General features: G+C 44.3%; 1 protein-coding gene across 1 annotated transcript in view; it reads right to left on the reverse strand.

The window, feature by feature from the left end:
• Positions 1-20,760, reverse strand: part of ttn.2 (titin, tandem duplicate 2) — a 187,914-nt gene that overhangs the window by 94,869 nt on the left and 72,285 nt on the right. The window contains 18 exon segments of the mRNA XM_076138549.1: positions 413-679; positions 954-1,080; positions 1,285-1,424; positions 2,394-2,657; positions 2,862-3,128; positions 3,213-3,479; positions 3,988-4,114; positions 4,307-4,446; positions 4,531-4,800; positions 5,178-5,456; positions 5,896-6,291; positions 6,503-6,553; positions 6,918-8,531; positions 9,069-9,113; positions 9,504-9,578; positions 9,838-9,885; positions 10,307-10,324; positions 10,512-10,700. Coding sequence (XP_075994664.1) covers positions 413-679; positions 954-1,080; positions 1,285-1,424; positions 2,394-2,657; positions 2,862-3,128; positions 3,213-3,479; positions 3,988-4,114; positions 4,307-4,446; positions 4,531-4,800; positions 5,178-5,456; positions 5,896-6,291; positions 6,503-6,553; positions 6,918-8,531; positions 9,069-9,113; positions 9,504-9,578; positions 9,838-9,885; positions 10,307-10,324; positions 10,512-10,700 — 4,584 coding nt within the window.

The following is a 20,760-nucleotide window of genomic DNA, read 5'->3' on the forward strand; positions in this document are numbered from 1 at the left end:
AATGTTAGCTTGTGTGATAGCTAGCTAGCATTGGTGCTAGCTAACATGACTGAATTAAGAGGACAGAGAACGGAGGAGACAGACACTGACATGCCTGATGTCCCCTGGTGAGATTACTGCTGCTGCCCAGGATTCATCCATGACCTGATTTCACGGTCACATGTGTGCTAGCAGTGTAACACTTTGGTCTCTTCCAGGGTTTAACATCTAGATCATTCATTCATTAATGAACTTCTTAAGACTAAAACCTGCTAGGCTACAATGTTTATGACCGCATACATTACAAATCTGAAACATAAGATGAAATATAAGATGTGTTTGCTGGACAGACAGGACAAACATCAGCGCTCAGTGAAAGTTGAGCTCATGTTTGATCCCTCTGTTACCCAGCATGCTGCAACTCTCACTTTACCTTTGATAACCAGCTTTCCAGACGTCCTCTTGTCCTCGGCCTCAAACATGTATTTGGCTTCGTCTTCGTATTTGGCCGATTTAATGATGAGACTGTGCGTCTTTCCATTCGCCAGAAGTTCAAACTTGTCATCGTTTGATAACTCCTGAGATCCCTTCAGCCAACGGAAGCTTTTAGGCTCTCGGGATATTTCCAACTCAAATCTGGCCTCGTCCTTTTCGTAAACGTGCACGTCTGCCAGTGGCGTAATGAAAGAGACGGGCAGCTCTGTTGGGTCAGAGAGACACAGTTAATATCAACGAGCTGAAAGGTGCGGACGGACGGGTGGATAAGTAAACCAAATCCAGGGGCGCTTGATTTGCTGCACTGGCACAGATAAGAGATCATGAAGAGTGCCAATAGCACAAAGACAAAATGCAGAAGTAGTCGATGAAACGTCAGTAAATGAGCAAAATCGTGACGTTTGGGTTAAAAGACAAGATGGAGTGAAGTGAAGCTTCAGAGAGGAAAGCTAGAGCACAGCGAGGACGTGAACGCTCACCCTTCACTTTCAGGTTAGCAGAGCACTTGGCGTTGGCGGCGGTAAACACCAGCTCGCCCGTCTGGGGGACTTTGCAGTTGTATAAAACCAAAGTGTGCTTGGCTCCATCCTCCACGATCTCAATGTCCTGCAGATGTTTGAACAAACTTCATCATTTCATCAAAACCAAGAGGCGTCACAGTAAAGTGGTCAGAACTGCTTCACGGTCAATTCACTTTCATTCCTTTGCTAACACGAAACCGAATGTTGCTGTAGTTGATCTAGGTGAGGTCGTCTGTTTGGCTTAAATGTAAAGTGAATTGAACCGCAGCCAAGACATTTGTAGACGTACAGCTGATGGGCTGAGGAGGTCGCCGTTCAGTTTCCACTGGCCATGGACGTCGTCCTCAGAGAGCTCGATCTCAAATCGAGCCGTTTCTCCGTCAAACGCCTCAACACCATACATGGGACGAACCACCTTGATATGGCGAGCTGACATTTAAGAGAAGGAACACAGTACACGTAAACACACACATGACAGACCACAGAGGAAGACGCCAACTGACAGCAGGCCGGCGCGCAACCGCTCACACTGACAACCTCATGTTAGGGTTCCATGTGCAAACCTCCTTTATGCATCTTTACAAGACCGTAAACTCTCAGGGACTGCGTGATGGAACACCAGCAGCCACTCTGCATCAGATTCATGCCCCGCCCCTTACTACAGACCTTACTACCATTGGGCTCTATATGGAACTTTGAGCGGCCAAGTCCTTTAAAAGGTGCTGAAGAACCACAAGGGGGTTTGTTTGTGTCACTCATACAGGTAATCAGCTGCTAGGAGGTTTGAACTTGAAGACATTTCACCATTCATCCAAAACTCTTCCTCATGAACACAGTGGGAAAGGACCTGGAATTTACTCCACCCAGCAGTTCTGCTCATGGCTGGAACGCTTAGACCCACGTCAGAATGTAAACCTGCCTGAGCACCGGACACATCCACATCACTGTTCTAGTGATGGGCAGAGTGGGAGTAAACACCTTTACCCACACTGAGCCCCTCTAACATACTAGCATAAAGGGGTTTGAATGTTTCTTCAGAGAGTGAGAAGTTCTGTAATGGGAACAATGAAGACCCTTTGAAGAAACATACAAACAAAGAAAGTGACAAATGAAGTCCGAACACCACGGCCCGGTGATGCTCAATTTTAACTGATCAAACCCTGAAAGGAGCAGAAATCCTGGGTGGACCAGGGTCCTACAGGAAGATTCTCTGAGAACTTCTTGGAGTGAGTTTGTACCATTTCAGGGAGAGAGGACCGATCAAGACTCCATGACAGTTAAGAATGAATGAGAGCAATGGAAGAAGGTGCTTCAGGTGCAAAAACCACAGGACACTGTGATTGGACGTAAGGTTAGGAGGCGGGGCCACAGGTGACCAGGATGAAGTTTGTTGTTTACCTTCAATGAGAAGTGTTGCTGTGGTTTTGTCGGTTCCACAGTCACAGAGGTACTGTCCTTTGTCTTTGTCTGAGACTTTCTTGATGATGAGGGTTCTGCTCTTACCCTCAGCCTTAATGGCCACCATTTTAGAGGCCTTGATTTCAGCCTCGTTATGGTACCACATGACCTCAACATCTTTGCTGAGCTCACAATCTAGGACTACCTCGTCCTTCTCCACTGCAGTAAAGTCCTGCAGCTTAACGGTAAAGTACGCATCTCCCTCTGCAAAGGGAAATGAATGTGTGGGTGACTCAGTAGTTCAAAGTACAAACAGATACAACATTTAAGACAAACCGGGGACCAAGTGTTCAAACCACACATGAGCCACAGGGGCCCCAGACTTGACAACATAGAGAGACAAAAACGCTGTAAAGAAGAAATGTGAGGGGACACTGGGGGGGTGGGGGTGGGGGGGGGGGGGGTTACCTATGACTGTCAGGTTGGCCATGGATGGGATTCCCTTGGCCTCTGCTTTAATCTGGCAAGTATCATCAAGAGTCACGTCCCTTATTTCTAGTACATGTTTCTTTCCATCCACATGAGTGAGCACAGTCCTGCTGGGATGGATCTTCATGTCGTTCTTGTACCAGGTGACCGGGATGTTTTCGTGGGAGAGCTCCAGCTCAAAGCGAGCTGTTTTGCCTTCCTTCACCGTTTGGTCCTTTATGGGCGTAATGAATTTGAGCCTGATACCTACAAGCGTATTAGTAAAGTGGATTCACGAGTTAGTTCAAAGAACTGAAGGATCAAAGTGTCTGATTGTGGTCTAGGACTTACCCTCCACTGTCAGCCTAGCTGTCGAGGTTTTGCCCAACGCCTCAAAAGAAAATTCATCCTCGTCTTCAAACTCGCAGCAGTTTATGATTAGCATATGCTTCTTGCCATCACTGATGATGTCATACTTTTGGTCAGGGGTAATGATGTCGGCCCCCTTGTACCACATGACCTTAGACACGTCCTTGGTGATAGTGCACTGAAACTTAGCCTGTTTCTTTTCAGGCACAGAAACATCCTCCAGTGGGACCACGAAGTCCATTTCAATTTCTGAGTCAAAAGGTGACAGAGAACATCACAAACACATAACCAACACAACAACAACAACAACAACAACAACAACAACACAAGAACAACAGCACTCAAGTGCAGCTAGCTTGTAGTCGGACGGACTGGATTTAGTGTACGCTCCAGAGTTTATTGTGAACTTTGGTTAATATAGCCCATGTGACCTTCCAGACAGGTCGCTGGTCTGACCAATAAGCTGACGTCTGAGAGCACATTTAACAACAAACAGTACAAACAGCAAATATCCACAAAGAACCACATTAACACCTTCTTGAGGTTCACGTGGACCACAGGACACAGGACACACACACACGCACACTTATACACTTTCTTCTGGTCTTCTTTGGCTGTGTAAATAAAGATCTAAGGTCCACTGGTATAAAACTTTATTGGGTTTCCTGTGGACCTTACGCCTTTATTTTCGGAGCTAATGACTTAAAACCACGATATGTTGTAGTTCCCGTAGCGGACAGCAGGAGTCTTCTTTTACCTTTCACGTTGAGCATGGCGGTGGTGATGGCGTTCAGCGCCTGGTACGACACCTCGCCGGCCTGATCCAGTTGGCAGTTTTTCAGCTTGAGCCGACGCACCGGGCCCTCCATGTGGATGTCACACGTCTGGAACGAACAAAACATTTACGTTAGAAAGTCACAACATAATAAAATCTGCATGTTAATTAATGAGCAGTAATTTACTTCTTTATTTTACAACTCTTGGCAAGACTTAAGAACCAGTATTAGGGGGAGGAAAAACAAGGAAGGAGATAAATGAGAGAAGGTCTAAAAGAAAGCACAACTGTCCATTCTTACCGGCGATCTGGTCAAAACCTCTCCTTTGAGCTTCCATTCTCCTGGTATATCATCCTCAGAGATTTCGGTCTCAAACGTGGCGTCTTCTTTCTCGATCACTTCCACGCTGGCGAGGGGCTTCAGGATCTCTGCCTCCCGCTCTGAAACGTGGTTTTACCAGTACATGTAAATACACAGTGATGACTACAGAGCTGGCTAAGGTGAGCGGGGCAGACAGGTTTTACCTCCCAGTGTTAGCTTAGCGGTGTAGATGCGTCCCTCCACCTCCATGGCGTATTCTGCTACATCCTCTGGCTGACAGTTCTTGATAACTAACGTCAGCTCCTTTCCTTCTTTCCTCATCTCCACCTTATCCGACGGCGTGAGCTCATTCTCCCCTTTCATCCACTTCCAGTTGGGCGTGTCCTTGAAGAGCTCGCACTTAAACGTAGCAGCCGTCTTTGGTTTCACATGCTGGTCCCTCAGCGACTTCACAATCCAGTCCTTGATGATTTCTGTTGGAGTTACACATTAACGGTTCCATCCTAACTTTATTGACTCTTACTGATGTACGAGAGCAAGAATAATCTAGACACAACACATCAGCCTCAGCTCGCAGTTGCTGCTGATGGTAAACAACAAACAAAAGGCCTTTGACATGTTGTTTATCATTGCAGGGATGGAATAAGCAACGCCCAATCATGATGTCATCACAAGTCCCACCTCAGGGAATTCAACAATTTTCTGGTTTATGTCGGAAAGCAACTTGTCAGGTTCCAAACCATTTTACTTTTCTGCTCAGCTACGCACAAACTGATGTGGAGTTCTGATGTCGCTCTACAAAAAAATACATTTTTAGATATTTTGTACATTGGCATCGTCATCTGCTCACCGATCATTGTGACATTGGTAGTGGTCTTGACGTCCTCCTGGCCCGAGACTTCACAGGTGTAGACTCCGGTGAATTCCTCGCTGGAGCTCTGGATGGTCACGGCGTGCTGCATCCCGATGATGTTGATCTGGAGCTTACCGGCTTGTGTCTTGAGGATCTGGCCGTTTCTCCTCCACACCACATCTCGCTCTTTGTTGAGCTCACAGGTAATGTAGACGGGCTGACTCTTTATAGTCGACGTCTCCTCCTCCAGCTCTTTGATCCACTTCACAGGAAGCTCTGCAGGGAGATCAAGCACTTCCTCATCCATGTCCTGACATCATTACAATACTGATAACTGATAAGTAACTGATAAACCTGCAGATGTAAACGACACTCTGCAGACGTTTGTCTATCTCTCTTGTTGTTCTCAGTCCAACATGACCTGAAGTTCTTTTATCTACCTTTGTTGAACACACTTATTGTAAGTCGCTTTGGATAAAAGCGTCTGCTAAATGACCGTAATGTAATGTAATGTAATGTAACATACTTCCACAACCCTAACCCTCAAACCCTAACTCTCTAATCCTCTAAACCCTTTAACCCTCTAACACTCTAAACCTTTAACCCTCTAAACCCTCTAACACTCTAACCCTTTAACCCTCTAAACCCTCTAAGACTCTAACCCCTTTAACCCTCTAAACCTCTAAACATCTAAACCTCTAACCCATCCAGTTACCTTCCACGATGAGCTTGGCTGTGCAGGTTATTTCCTTGCCGGCGTTCTTGGCCACACACGTGTAGTCGCCGGTGTCGGACAGCTGCACGTCGATGATGTGCAGCTTGCGATCTTTGCCGTCGGAGGTGAACCTGTGTTTGGGGCTCTCACGCAGGTTGCTGTCATCCTTCATCCACGACGTGATGGCGGTGGAGGGCGAGATCTCGCACTCAAACACGGCAGACGAGCCAATAGACTCTGCCTCCAGCAGCACAATGTTCTGAATCTTCTTGATGAACTTCAGGGGGACGGCTTTCAGCTTGAACCCGCCGAACGGATCCTCCGGTGGCGAGGGGCCCTTGCCGCCCGGTTTGAGGCCCCGCCCCCTGCCCTCTCCGGGGGATGGCGTCTGCTTGGCTGAAACACAAATTAGAGGTTGGTGTCACGTTCTCCTTCTTCATTGCCTTCTTTGTTTCCACAGCTTCAATGGAATCGACCGAGTAAAGACATAAATGATCAGGAACGTTTTTATAATCATCAATGACGTCTAAGGCTTCAATGTCTGATGAATACATGTGTGTGGAAGAAACGTGGTTAACCTGGGAAGCATTAGTGGTTTCATACTCACGTTTCAGTCCTCTTCCTCTTCCTCTTCCTGCCTCCTCTGCTGGCTGTCCCTCTGTTCAGAAAAAGGTCAAATCAGTGAAGAAAACTAGGTTCTGGTGTTTGGACACAAAGTGACGTGACATGAAGAAGGTGGATGGAATCATGATGTTAGATGTCTACAGACAGGATGGAGTGAATAATGAGCTATAATGGAGTCGGATGGCCACTAGATGGCAGAATGGAGAAAAACCTTCAGACTGACGGACATGAAAACCACAAGAAGCAGAAACAAAAAGAACAGACATGATGAAACGGCACCAGATGGAACAAAACAGGACACTAACACAGAAAAAGATGAGGTGGGGAGCCTGAAGATGTGAGGATGAGGTGGAGATGATTTGAGAGGGATGAAGAGTTTGGCCCTGCCACCGTCTCACCTCTCCGTTTCACCCCTGGAGCCTCCAGAGCACCTTCATCACCTTCACCTTCCCAGTCTCCTGAATCCGTGGGGACCAGCTCCCATCCCCAGGCCTCCTCTTCCTCCTCTCCAGCCTCCTCCTCAGGACCGTAGTCCTCTTCAAACACCTCCTCCTCTGGCTGGGTGGCCACCTTCTTCATCTGTACAGCTCCAGGAGAAACCTCCTTCATCACAGGGACTTTATGAGGCTTCTCCTCCTCTGCTGACGGTTTCTTCTGGATCTTTTTGAGGCTCACTGCTTCTATTGAGTCTTTTGGTGAAACAGTTTTGGGGGATCTCTTCAGTTTTTCCACACTCGGCTTCTTCTCAACAGGAACCATTACTGCTTCTTTAAGCTTCTCTGCTTTTGGAGATGGAGTCTTCTTCACCTCCACCTTTTTAAGCTGCTCTACAGGCTTCAAAGCCACTTCCCCCTTCTCCTCTTTTGCCTTTGGTGTGACTCCTTTTTTCAACTGCATTGGCTTGGGCTCCTCAGGAACCTTCTCAGGCTTTTTAGTTGGAGCACTTTGAGGAGTCACTATCTTCTCTGCAGGTACTGGTTGATATTCTTTAACCTTCTCTGGCTTCTTCTCCGGAACTTCAGGCACTTCAGGTTTGATCAGTTTGGGCTCAGGCTCTCGATCTCGTTTAATGTCCTCTGGACTCTTGCAATGAGGACGCATGCTGTCTATGGGTTTCTTCTCTTTCTCCTCAGCCAGCTTCTTCTCAGGCTCCTCTGCATCTTTGGAGGGCCTGGAGAATGGCTTGAGTTTAATGGGTTCCATCTGAGAATCTTTTGTTGGAATTTTCTTCACCTTGGTTGGGGCTTTGCCATCCACCTCCTCCTCCTTGGCTGGAGTTTTCTTTTTGTCTCCTGGTTTCAGGACCTTGGCTGGTGCCTCCTGTGTTGTCACTGGAGTTTTCTCAGGTTTCTGAGGTTCTTTGCTCTCCTCCTTCCTTGGGATCCTTTCTCCTCTCTGGAAAGGCAGAGCATCCCCCTCAGGCCTCTCCCTCTGTTCTTCATCTGGCTCTTCTACTGGTTTTGCCGGCTTCTCAAATGGTTTTAGTTTGACTGATTCCTGCTCAGCATCACCTGAAGGCAGCTTTGTCACTTTCTTCACGGCTGCAGTGGGAGGAGCAGATATTTCCTCTTTTGGTGGCCTGGGAGTTTTCTTCAGTGGAATCTTATCTTCTGGTTTCTCTTCTTTGGGGGGGCCTTTCTGACGAGCCCACGCATCCTTCCTGGTGTCTTTTGGTTCCTCCTCTTTAGCTTTTTGGATTTCAGGTTTTTTCTCCAGGGTTGGTTTCAACGCAGGCTTCCGCTCTTCTGCAGGTCTCCTGGTGCCAACGGAAAACTCAATGTCTTCCTGCTGATGCACCATCTCCTCCACAGTGAAGACAGTGGTCTTGGTGGTCTTCTGAGGTTTTAGCTCCTCTTCAGCCTCTTTTGGTGGAGCTGAAGGAATCTTCTTCAGTTTGATGGTTTCCTGTTCCTCTTCCTGTTCCCTCAGGATCCTGCTGGTTTTCTTCAAGGTGGGAATATCAAACATCCCATCTTCTGCTGGAGTTTGACCTTTTTTGAGTGGAACCATTTCTGAGGCAGCAAAATTTTGACATCACTGATAAAAAACTGTCTTTAGAAAAAGAACTACAACACATTTTAACAGAAAAAAACAATAAAACACAAACAAACAGGAAACACAACAGAATGCAAACAAATGAATGTAACTGTGTTGGTTGTGTGTGAAAATACACAAACACACCCACCAAGCCCTTTCACAATAAAAGGCCTTCTCCAATTAAAGCCCTTATAAAAGCCCCTTTACAATCAAAGCCCTTTCCCAATAAAAGCCCAGCTTCTTACTGAGCTTGAGAACCAAATCACAGTCTCCTAAATCCCCTGGAATGCCTCAGCTCTTCCATGCTTCCAAGAATATTCTCACTGTTCCTCTACACAAACCACCTTCCTCCAGCGAGCCATATATCTGCCCAGGTTCTGCTAGAACCTCTTTGTAATTCCAAAACCACAAATCAATTCATACCAAACAAATCAGAAATGAAAACCTTTGACAGATTCACAGCTGCTCAGTGTTGTGACGTGTCATGTGCTGTGAGGCGGTGAGGCTCCTACCTTTCTTTACTCCTCCTGGAGCTTGGACTGGCCCCTTGGTCTCATCTAATACAGAGGTCAAAGTTCAGAAAGATGTAAGTTATAACAGGAAGTACTCATACTGACTGCAACATTAAACATCAATCAGGCAGTCAAACACGTCATTGATTAAAAAAAATGTTCAATTGTATCATTAAAAGTATTTATTGTTATACATTATAACAATAAATGCTTTATTTCAAACAAAAAACGCCAAGTTGATGAAGAAAAACCAGAAGAACAAAAAACACAAGAATAATAAATTGTAAAAGTTCAGGTTATTGTTTCTTGCATTTCTTTACCAAAAAAATGAAGAACGCAAAAGTTAAACATTAAAAAGACAAAATATAACAAACAGAAGAAATGTGCTGAATGAACCTGAAGGTAGAAGAAGAATCAGAGCTGAACATGTCTGACCTGTCTGAGGGCTTTTCTCCTGCTGGTCTTCATCAACTAACATCTTCATCGGCTCTTCAGCCGTCACTTTGCTCACTTTGAGTATCAAAAAGAGATCAAAGTGTTTGGAAGGTAAAAATGATTTAAGCACAGAAAAGAAATGGTGCTTTTTGTTCCTGACTCACGTTCTTCACGTTGGTCTGCCGCTGCTTTCTGTTTAGTTTCTGCTTTGATCTCTTTGAAGACAAAGGAAAGTTGTTGAAGATAAAGTTGAAGTTTAGTTTAAGAGCGACGTTCACTGATGAACGTCTCTCACACACACACACACACACACACACACACACAAGATTGATACCTTCTGGATGCTCCTTGGCTCCTGCTGGTGACGCTGTCTTCACGGGAACTTAGGAGATACATAAGGAAAGAGTCAGAGACATGCTGCCACCTGAGGGGGCAGCACTGAGCATGGAGCATGCAAACACCAACTACAGCTTCAGGGAGCCGCGTCATCGCCTGCCAAAGACATCTGCCATATCTCGTCTTCAAGGATCATTATGTTACGATAAACACACAAACCATGAAGCACAATGGACACAACAAAAACAACAACAACAATGGCAGAAAGGACAGTCCAATCAGGAATGGCCCGGGAACTCAGGAATTCTCAGACAATCTTTGTCAAAATCTGTTTTGCACAAAAGTTGCTGAAGGTTCGTGGGATTTTTTTGCACTGGTTCAAAGATTTAGTTTCCAAAACATTCCAGCACTTTAACTAAACTTAACGGGGAAAATGTCTTTAAAAGTCGTTTTTTGTTCCGGATTACCAGGAGATCCTGACGGGACTGAAGGACACAGAACACATGATCAGATGAGACAATAATGCGAGAAAGAGAAGAAGGTGTCTGATTGGACAGCGTGAAGGTGAAGCTGGTGCCCAAACACAAATGGGTGCCACAGAAATCCTGAAGTGGATTTTTGGTGCTCGGGTGAAGGAAACACTCGGTGACAGAGACATTTGTCCCTGTGTACCTCTGAAAGTCCTCTGAACATTTTCCGTCTGATCTGCTTCCATAGGCGCTTCAGCTCCTTCCTCTCTGGTCACCGTTTTAGTGACCAAGTGAACATCTGCTTCCTTCCAGGACACTTGGACTCCTGCTGGTTTCTCGCAGGAGGCAGTGTCTTTGTGTTCTGATTGGTCTGTTACTGAGGGTTCTGGGACTGCAGGGACGTAATGGGATTCTGCTTTTGTTTGTGGACTCAGTTTAACTGCAGTTGTCTGTTTATCTGATATCTTTGTAGATGGAGTTTGTGGAATATTACGGAGGATGAGCTCTTTGCGTCTATTTGTTGGACTAATTAACGTCTTTATTTCTGTTTGACCCTCTTTCGATTTTGTGTCTTTCTGTCTAAACTCCTCTGTCTTTGCGGGTTTAGGAATTGCGTCTTTAATCATTTCAACGTTACCGTCTGTGACCTCTCTAACTACCTGACCGCATTCTGCTCCCTTTAGCATCGTGTCTCTGTGGCTAATCTGGTCGGGTTTGTCTTTAACTTCAGCCACATTTCCTTCAAGTTTTTCAGTTTCAGCCTCTGATCTGTTGATAAAGTGTCTGTGTTTTTCAGAAGAGACGACACGAGGTGGAGCTGACGTCTCTCCATCTATCACTGCACGTTTCTTTGTCTTTGTGTCCTCTGAGACAGGGGGGACATCGTCAAGGAGTTGCTGAGATGATGACATCATCTCTGCTTGTGTCATTGTCTCAATATGTGAAATCACATCTGTTTGATCTTTGACTCGGGATACTTTTGATTTCATTTCTTCATTTTGATCTTTCTTTGTTGCATTAATTCGAGTTTCGACAATTTTTTTAATTCCTGCAGGTTTCTCCGCCTTGGTTTCTTCTGTCTGGATCTGAACATCTGTTTCCATCTTTGTTCCATCAGTTTTGTCTTTAAACTCGACTACTTTGGCATGAATGTCCTCAGTTTGATCCACTTCCTGTTGTGTTTCTGTGTGAGCTTTGTTCCTCTGGCTGATGAGACGTTCAAGCTGCTCTAAAGTCTTTCTGTCATCTTCTCCCTGCTGTAAAATCGACTTGTCTTTGGTTCCATTTTCCCCAGATTTTATCTCAGTTTGATCTTTTTTCTGTTGAGTTTCCTTCTCGGTTGGCGCCTCTGTTTGTGCTTTGTGTTTTTCACGTGTTGTTGCTAATTTTTCTTTCTCATCCGTTGTATTTGTGGCTTTTCCAGCTTGTTCCTCTCTGATCCTTGTCGCCTCCACATGTGTGTCACCTTCAGATTGTTCTGGCTGCGTTTCTTCCCTCCTTTCAAATTTGGTTTCCGGTGCTTTACGTTGGATATTTTGGACAGAACTTTTTATTGGTTCTACATTTTGACCTATTTGACCTTTGGCGGTTTGACCTTTAACAGTCACGACCTTTGACTGAGTTTCATCTGCCGTGATGACTTCACTCTTATCTGCTTCTTTTCCTGTTTGTTCCTCATGTCCAGAATCTAAAAACGGCTCTTTTAGTTTTTCAGGCACTCTTAAAGCTTCAGTTTGTTTGTTTTCTGGAGAAACATGGGGACTTTTATCTTTCACAGTCAATATTTTTCCTTTTTCCTTCAACAGAGTAACATTTCTTCTGTCTGTTGTTGAGTCTAATTTGGTTGGTTTGGCTTCTGGTAAGACTGAAGTTTTTGTGATTCTCTCTTTGATTAGATCTGTTTCATCTTTAACAGCGTTTAATTGTGACTCTAGTCTTTGGTAGTTTCCGGGTGCGTCTTCCTCTGTTTGCTCTGTAGGCTCCATGTCCAGTGGAGGTGAGACTAGCATCCTTCTTTTCATTCTCTCTTGTTTTGTTTCTGTTGCGTCCAGAGGACTCATGTGACTGCATCTGTCTTTGATTGTGAAGAGGACAGACTGAACTTCAGCTGTTTCCTCTTTAGATGTTTCGTCTTTATCAGTTTGAACTTTGACGATCTTTGGCTGAATATTAAGAGTTTGAGCTTCTTGTATTGCTGCAGAGACACAGTGAGACTGGATGACGTCACCTTTGTCCTCTGCAGGCCTCTGACCTTCATCCGCTTTCTTCAGTTGCATTTTATCGTATTTAATGACCTCATCTTTAACGACCTCGTCTTTAGAATCTTCTCGCACTAACTTTGTTTTGGTTGTTTGTTTGACTTGTTCTTTCTCCGTTTCATTTGTGTCTTCAAATGTTTGCTGGATTTTTGGTTCCTTTTGGGATAAATACTGAAATTTCTCCTTCTTGGACTCAGGAAATATCCGCCTTTCTGACTGATAGACTTCTTGTCTTTGTGATGAAACGTCTCTGACCTGATCATCAGCTGTGATGGACCTTTGGAGCGTTCCTGATTCGGGGTGTCCATCTGTCAACATCTGGGATCGCTCTGAAGCAATCTTCAACACGGGTGCCAACGAGAACTTTGTTTCAACTTGTTTGGTTTCTGTTCCTTCAGATGGGAGAACGTGACCATACTCGTCTTTAATCCTCACCATTTTTGACTTAGCGTCTTTGCCCGTCCTCTGTTTTTCATCTTTCAGTTGTTCTTTTTTGTCTCTGACTCTCTTTTTTGAAACACCTTCTGGCGTCTTTCTCACCTCACACTCATCGTTTCTGTGTGTCTCAGGTGCAGTCGGCATTTTTGCGAGTTTCTCTTGAACTTGTGCTGCTTCATCATTGACTTTGGCTGATTCTGGCTCGACTCCTTCATAGTGTTTGAGGACGCTCTCTGTTTGTTCTGTTCTTTCATTTGGTCGTTTCATCTCTGGCGAGTCAAACGCAGTAACGCGGCCGTATTCATCATGAACTGCAACCAAGACAGAGCGGACTTCTTGAATCATTTGTTCTTTAGATGTTTTGTTCTCCTGTGAAAGTGGCAGATCTTTGTCAATCTGACCTGTGGAGATCTTTGGCTGAGCTACATTAGCATCTGTAATCTCACCAGTTTGACTGATCTTTTGCAGGTGTTTGGCAGCAGCTTCCTCTGAGATCTGCTGGTCGATGGAAACAAACTCCATCACAGGAGTGGCTGAGACTTTTCGTTGACATTTTGTTTGTGTTACGTGAAGCGGAGTCACGTGACCGTACTGGTGTTTGACTGTGATCGTCCTGGACTGGACTTCTTTAACGAGTCCTTCTTTGGATGTTTTGTCTTGTGGAACCAAATCTGTCCTGTCTGTTGTTTTTCTCTCTTTATCTGGACAAACTCCTTCATCAGTTTGATCTTTAACTGTGACCATCGTTGACTGAATGTCGCCATTCTTTACTTTTTCAAAAGAAAGCTGTTCTGACCTCGTCTCTGATGCCACACTCGTTTCCATGACTACAGGGGTTTCTATTTTCCTGGTTTTGATTATTTTCCGTCTGATTTTTTCATCTTTGCCTGTTGTCAATTTTGCCATTTTTTCTTTTTTTGTGAGCTGGATTTCTTGTGCCTCCTGCTCAACCATCTGTGACTGAATCTCTTCATCATCATCCTCACAGATCTGCTCCACCATTTCTTTACCAACATCTCCATCTTTACCTTTTTGAGACACAAACTCCATCACAGGAGCAGCTGAGACTTTTCGTTCGACTCGTTGACCTTTTGTTTGTGTTGCGTCAAGTGGAGTCACGTGACCGTACTGGTGTTTGACTGTGATCGTCCTGGACTGGACTTCTTTAGATGTTTGAAACCGACCGGCTCCATCAGGTTTTTGCTGCCTTGCTGGTTTGGTATCTGCATGAGCTTTGTCAGTTTGAAGATCTTCTTGAACTTGTGCTGCTTCATCATTGACTTTGGCTGATTCTGGCTCGACTCCTTCATAGTGTTTGAGGACGCTCTCTGTTTGTTCTGTTCTTTCATTTGGTCGTTTCATCTCTGGCGAGTCAAACGCAGTAACACGACCGTCTTCATCATGAACCGCAACCAAGACAGAGCGGACTTCTTGAATCATTTGTTCTTTAGATGTTTTGTTCTCCTGTGAAAGTGGCAGATCTTTGTCAATCTGACCTGTGGAGATCTTTGGCTGAGCTACATTAGCATCTGTAATCTCACCAGTTTGACTGATCTTTTGCAGGTGTTTGGCAGCAGCTTCCTCTGAGATCTGCTGGTCGATGGAAACAAACTCCATCACAGGAGTGGCTGAGACTTTTTGTAGGACTCGTTGACATTTTGTTTGTGTTACGTGAAGCGGAGTCACGTGACCGTACTGGTGTTTGACTGTGATCGTCCTGGACTGGACTTCTTTAATGAGTCCTTCTTTGGATGTTTTGTCTCGTGGAACCAAATCTGTCCCGTCTGTTGTTTTTCTCTCTTTATCTGGACAAACTCCTTCATCAGTTTGATCTTTAACTGTGACCATCGTTGACTGAATGTCGCCATTCTTTACGTTTTCAAAAGAAAGCTGTTCTGACCTCGTCTCTGATGCCACACTTGTTTCCATGACTACAGGGGTTTCTAGTTTCCTGGTTTTGATTATTTTCCGTCTGATTTTTTCATCTTTGCCTGTTGTCAATTTTGCCATTTTTTCTTTTTTTGTGAGCTGGATTTCTTGTGCCTCCTGCTCAACCATCTGTGACTGAATCTCTTCATCATCATCCTCACAGATCTGCTCCACCATTTCTTTACCAACATCTCCATCTTTACCTTTTTGAGACACAAACTCCATCACAGGAGCAGCTGAGACTTTTCGTTCGACTTGTTGACCTTTTGTTTGTGTTGCGTCAAGTGGAGTCACGCGACCGTACTGGTGTTTGACTGTGATCGTCCTGGACTGGACTTCTTTAGATGTTTGAAACCGACCGGCTCCATCAGGTTTTTGCTGCCTTGCTGGTTTGGTATCTGCATGAGCTTTGTCAGTTTGAAGATCTTCTTGAACTTGTGCTGCTTCATCATTGACTTTGGCTGATTCTGGCTCGACTCCTTCATAGTGTTTGAGGACGCTCTCTGTTTGTTCTGATCTTTCATTTGGTCGTTTCATCTCTGGCGAGTCAAACGCAGTAACACGACCGTCTTCATCATGAACCGCAACCAAGACAGAGCGGACTTCTTGAATCATTTGTTCTTTAGATGTTTTGTTCTCCTGTGAAAGTGGCAGATCTTTGTCAATCTGACCTGTGGAGATCTTTGGCTGAGCTACATTAGCATCTGTAATCTCACCAGTTTGACTGATCTTTTGCAGGTGTTTGGCAGCAGCTTCCTCTGAGATCTGCTGGTCGATGGAAACAAACTCCATCACAGGAGTGGCTGAGACTTTTTGTAGGACTCGTTGACATTTTGTTTGTGTTACGTGAAGCGGAGTCACGTGACCGTACTGGTGTTTGACTGTGATCGTCCTGGACTGGACTTCTTTAACGAGTCCTTCTTTGGATGTTTTGTCTCGTGGAACCAAATCTGTCCCGTCTGTTGTTTTTCTCTCTTTATCTGGACAAACTCCTTCATCAGTTTGATCTTTAACTGTGACCATCGTTGACTGAATGTCGCCATTCTTTACGTTTTCAAAAGAAAGCTGTTCTGACCTCGTCTCTGATGCCACACTTGTTTCCATGACTACAGGGGTTTCTAGTTTCCTGGTTTTGATTATTTTCCGTCTGATTTTTTCATCTTTGCCTGTTGTCAATTTTGCCATTTTTTCTTTTTTTGTGAGCTGGATTTCTTGTGCCTCCTGCTCAACCATCTGTGACTGAATCTCTTCATCATCATCCTCACAGATCTGCTCCACCATTTCTTTACCAACATCTCCATCTTTACCTTTTTGAGACACAAACTCCATCACAGGAGCAGCTGAGACTTTTCGTTCGACTTGTTGACCTTTTGTTTGTGTTGCGTCAAGTGGAGTCACGTGACCGTACTGGTGTTTGACTGTGATCGTCCTGGACTGGACTTCTTTAGATGTTTGAAACCGACCGGCTCCATCAGGTTTTTGCTGCCTTGCTGGTTTGGTATCTGCCTGAGCTTTGTCAGTTTGAAGATCTTCTTGAACTTGTGCTGCTTCATCATTGACTTTGGCTGATTCTGGCTCGACTCCTTCATAGTGTTTGAGGACGCTCTCTGTTTGTTCTGTTCTTTCATTTGGTCGTTTCATCTCTGGCGAGTCAAACGCAGTAACGCGACCGTCTTCATCATGAACCGCAACCAAGACAGAGCGGACTTCTTGAATCATTTGTTCTTTAGATGTTTTGTTCTCCTGTGAAAGTGGCAGATCTTTGTCAATCTGACCTGTGGAGATCTTTGGCTGAGCTACATTAGCATCTGTAATCTCACCAGTTTGACTGATCTTTTGCAGGTGTTTGGCAGCAGCTTCCTCTGAGATCTGCTGGTCGATGGAAACAAACTCCATCACAGGAGTGGCTGAGACTTTTCGTTGACATTTTGTTTGTGTTACGTGAAGCGGAGTCACGTGACCGTACTGGTGTTTGACTGTGATCGTCCTGGACTGGACTTCTTTAACGAGTCCTTCTTTGGATGTTTTGTCTCGTGGAACCAAATCTGTCCCGTCTGTTGTTTTTCTCTCTTTATCTGGACAAACTCCTTCATCAGTTTGATCTTTAACTGTGACCATCGTTGACTGAATGTCGCCATTCTTTACGTTTTCAAAAGAAATCTGTTCTGACCTCGTCTCTGACGCCACACTCGTTTCCATGACTACAGGGGTTTCTATTTTCCTGGTTTTGATTATTTTCCGTCTGATTTTTTCATCTTTGCCTGTTGTCAATTTTGCCATTTTTTCTTTTTTTGTGAGCTGGATTTCTTGTGCCTCCTGCTCAACCATCTGTGACTGAATCTCTTCATCATCATCCTCACAGATCTGCTCCACCATTTCTTTACCAACATCTCCATCTTTACCTTTTTGAGACACAAACTCCATCACAGGAGCAGCTGAGACTTTTCGTTCGACTCGTTGACCTTTTGTTTGTGTTGCGTCAAGTGGAGTCACGTGACCGTACTGGTGTTTGACTGTGATCGTCCTGGACTGGACTTCTTTAGATGTTTGATGCCGACCGGCTCCATCAGGTTTTTGCTGCCTTGCTGGTTTGGTATCTGCATGAGCTTTGTCAGTTTGAAGATCTTCTTGAACTTGTGCTGCTTCATCATTGACTTTGGCTGATTCTGGCTCGACTCCTTCATAGTGTTTGAGGACGCTCTCTGTTTGTTCTGTTCTTTCATTTGGTCGTTTCATCTCTGGCGAGTCAAACGCAGTAACGCGGCCGTCTTCATCATGAACTGCAACCAAGACAGAGCGGACTTCTTGAATCATTTGTTCTTTAGATGTTTTGTTCTCCTGTGAAAGTGGCAGATCTTTGTCAATCTGACCTGTGGAGATCTTTGGCTGAGCTACATTAGCATCTGTAATCTCACCAGTTTGACTGATCTTTTGCAGGTGTTTGGCAGCAGCTTCCTCTGAGATCTGCTGGTCGATGGAAACAAACTCCATCACAGGAGTGGCTGAGACTTTTTGTAGGACTCGTTGACATTTTGTTTGTGTTACGTGAAGCGGAGTCACGTGACCGTACTGGTGTTTGACTGTGATCGTCCTGGACTGGACTTCTTTAACGAGTCCTTCTTTGGATGTTTTGTCTCGTGGAACCAAATCTGTCCCGTCTGTTGTTTTTCTCTCTTTATCTGGACAAACTCCTTCATCAGTTTGATCTTTAACTGTGACCATCGTTGACTGAATGTCGCCATTCTTTACTTTTTCAAAAGAAAGCTGTTCTGACCTCGTCTCTGACGCCACACTCGTTTCCATGACTACAGGGGTTTCTATTTTCCTGGTTTTGATTATTTTCCGTCTGATTTTTTCATCTTTGCCTGTTGTCAATTTTGCCATTTTTTCTTTTTTTGTGAGCTGGATTTCTTGTGCCTCCTGCTCAACCATCTGTGACTGAATCTCTTCATCATCATCCTCACAGATCTGTTCCACCATTTCTTTACCAACATCTCCATCTTTACCTTTTTGAGACACAAACTCCATCACAGGAGCAGCTGAGACTTTTCGTTCGACTCGTTGACCTTTTGTTTGTGTTGCGTCAAGTGGAGTCACGTGACCGTACTGGTGTTTGACTGTGATCGTCCTGGACTGGACTTCTTTAGATGTTTGATGCCGACCGGCTCCATCAGGTTTTTGCTGCCTTGCTAGTTTGGTATCTGCATGAGCTTTGTCAGTTTTCACATCCTCAGCTGAACTTTCTTCAGTTTCCGGTGTTCTCCCGATTTTGCTTTGCTTTTGTATAACTTTTTCTTCTTCACTTGCACTAAATTCTTTGTCTTTCTTTAGTTGATTTCTTGATTGGATTTCTTTAGAAGTTTGTACTTTTTTATCGTAAACTGTGACAATCCTTGGCTGAATCTCATGTGTTTCTGTTTCTGAAACTACTTCTACCTCCATGTTTGCTTCTTCTTCGTCAGTCTTCTGGGGGTCATGTGACACAAACCCGTCTGTCTTTGTGGACATGTCCTCCCTGCTCCGTCTAGCTGGCTGCCATGTTTCTGTTCCGTCCTTTTTTCTCACTCTTTTTTTGGTGGAATTTTCAGAAACATTTTCTTTGGCCAAAGACTTTGCGAGCATTTCCTGTATCTTATATTTGTTTTCTTTCAGCTTCTGTTCAATCGTCTCTTCTGTTTTGTCTTTTTCTGTCACCATGGAAACATCAGCTGACTTATGAACTTTCTCTTTTCTGGGTGTGACAGCTTTGATCAGCTCACCAGGCCCCATGATCTGCTGTGAGACGTCTCCTCCCATGTCTCCACTGTCCTCTACTGCTTTCTGCTGTGTCTCTGACCGTGGGACTGCAGCGTATTCGTCTTCATCTAACTGTTGGACTCTTGTCTCTTTCATGTCCAGTGGAGGAACTTGCGTCTCTTGGTCTTTAATTGGCTCAGATATGGATGGTGTGGTCTTGGCTACCTTATGGATTCTTTGTCTTGGTCTCTCTAACACACGTTGGGACATATCTCCTTCCAACTCGACCGGTTTGGGTTTTATTCTTTCAATGTTTTCCATTTTATCTTTAATACTTTCTGAGGCCTCAGCATCACATTCAATCATCACAGGAGCTTCAGGAGTAAATTCATGCAAATCTTTACCGATCCTGTGAGTTGTTGCGGAAGTTTGTCTTTCACTTTGTTCTTCTTTTGTATTTGTCTGTATAATTGGAGAAACTATGACGGTTTCATCTTTAATCACATTAGTTTGGTTCTGATGGAGTTTGGGCTGTTTGGAAGGTTTCTGTGTTTTTACAGACGTATCGGGTCTCTGATCTGATCTTCTTTCAGTTGGTTCTGGGTTTGTCATCTCTGTAAGTAGTCTCTCTTGATTTGTTTCCATTCTGTCTTCATTGATCTCCTTCATCATAGATGTTTCCGAAGTGTCCATCTCAGTTTGATCTTTTGTTTTCTTCTCTTTAAGTGGAGCAGATTGCTTTCTAACTGTCTTGACTTCTGCTTGTTTCGGACCTAGGATCATCTTTTGAGCTTCAGTAGATTTTTGCTGCGTTATTTTTGGAGAAACGTCGATATTCTGCTGATATTGATTTAATTGATGAACTTGATCAATCTGTTCTTCATGTTTTTGATCTGAAGCTTTCCTCTCACTTTTCTTCTTTTTAACTTTAGAAGTTTCATCATAAACTGTGACAACTTTTTCCTCCTCAGGTTTGCAGATTTTTTGTCCATCATCCCTTGGAGACGATTTTTTTGTTTTCTTCATTTTTTCCGTTTCCTGGTCAAGTGCTTCACATTCTTTCAATTCACATTGATTTTTAGCAGCAAAATCTATGAAATCCTGAAAATCTTTGTCAGTTTTAGTGGATTTCTTTCTTCCTGAAGTATCTTCTTTGACGGCGTCGCTCCATTTGGGCGACTCCGTTCCCTGTTGGTACATGCGTGTTTTTTTAGTGTGTGCACGTTTTGTCACTTCCTGGGCCTTAAGAGAAGCTTCCTGTTTAGCTTTGACCTCCTCTGATTGGTGGACGTCTTTCTGTCCTATAGAATCATCATCTGTCTGTTTTTCTAAAATATTCTCAGATATTGAGGATTCAGTTGGTAAAATCTGTGAAAGTTTGATTTTATCTTGAATGTTCAAATCCTCAGAAAAAGCTTCAGTCGTAGATTTCAATGTTTTTTTCCCAGTTTGTTCTTCTTTTGTTATTGTCTCTTTTAGTGGAGAAACTTTGAATGTTTCATTTTGGAGGTAATTCATGTTTGTTTGCTTTGGTTCTGGATCAGTTTCTTCATTAGATGTTTCAGCTTCCTTAAAGCCAAAGGTCTCTCC

Source organism: Genypterus blacodes, unplaced genomic scaffold, assembly GCF_046128005.1.
Source record: "Genypterus blacodes isolate CSIRO-AG114 ecotype Tasmania unplaced genomic scaffold, CSIRO-AGI_Gbla_v1 ptg000376l_1, whole genome shotgun sequence".
NCBI lineage: Eukaryota > Metazoa > Chordata > Actinopteri > Ophidiiformes > Ophidiidae > Genypterus > Genypterus blacodes.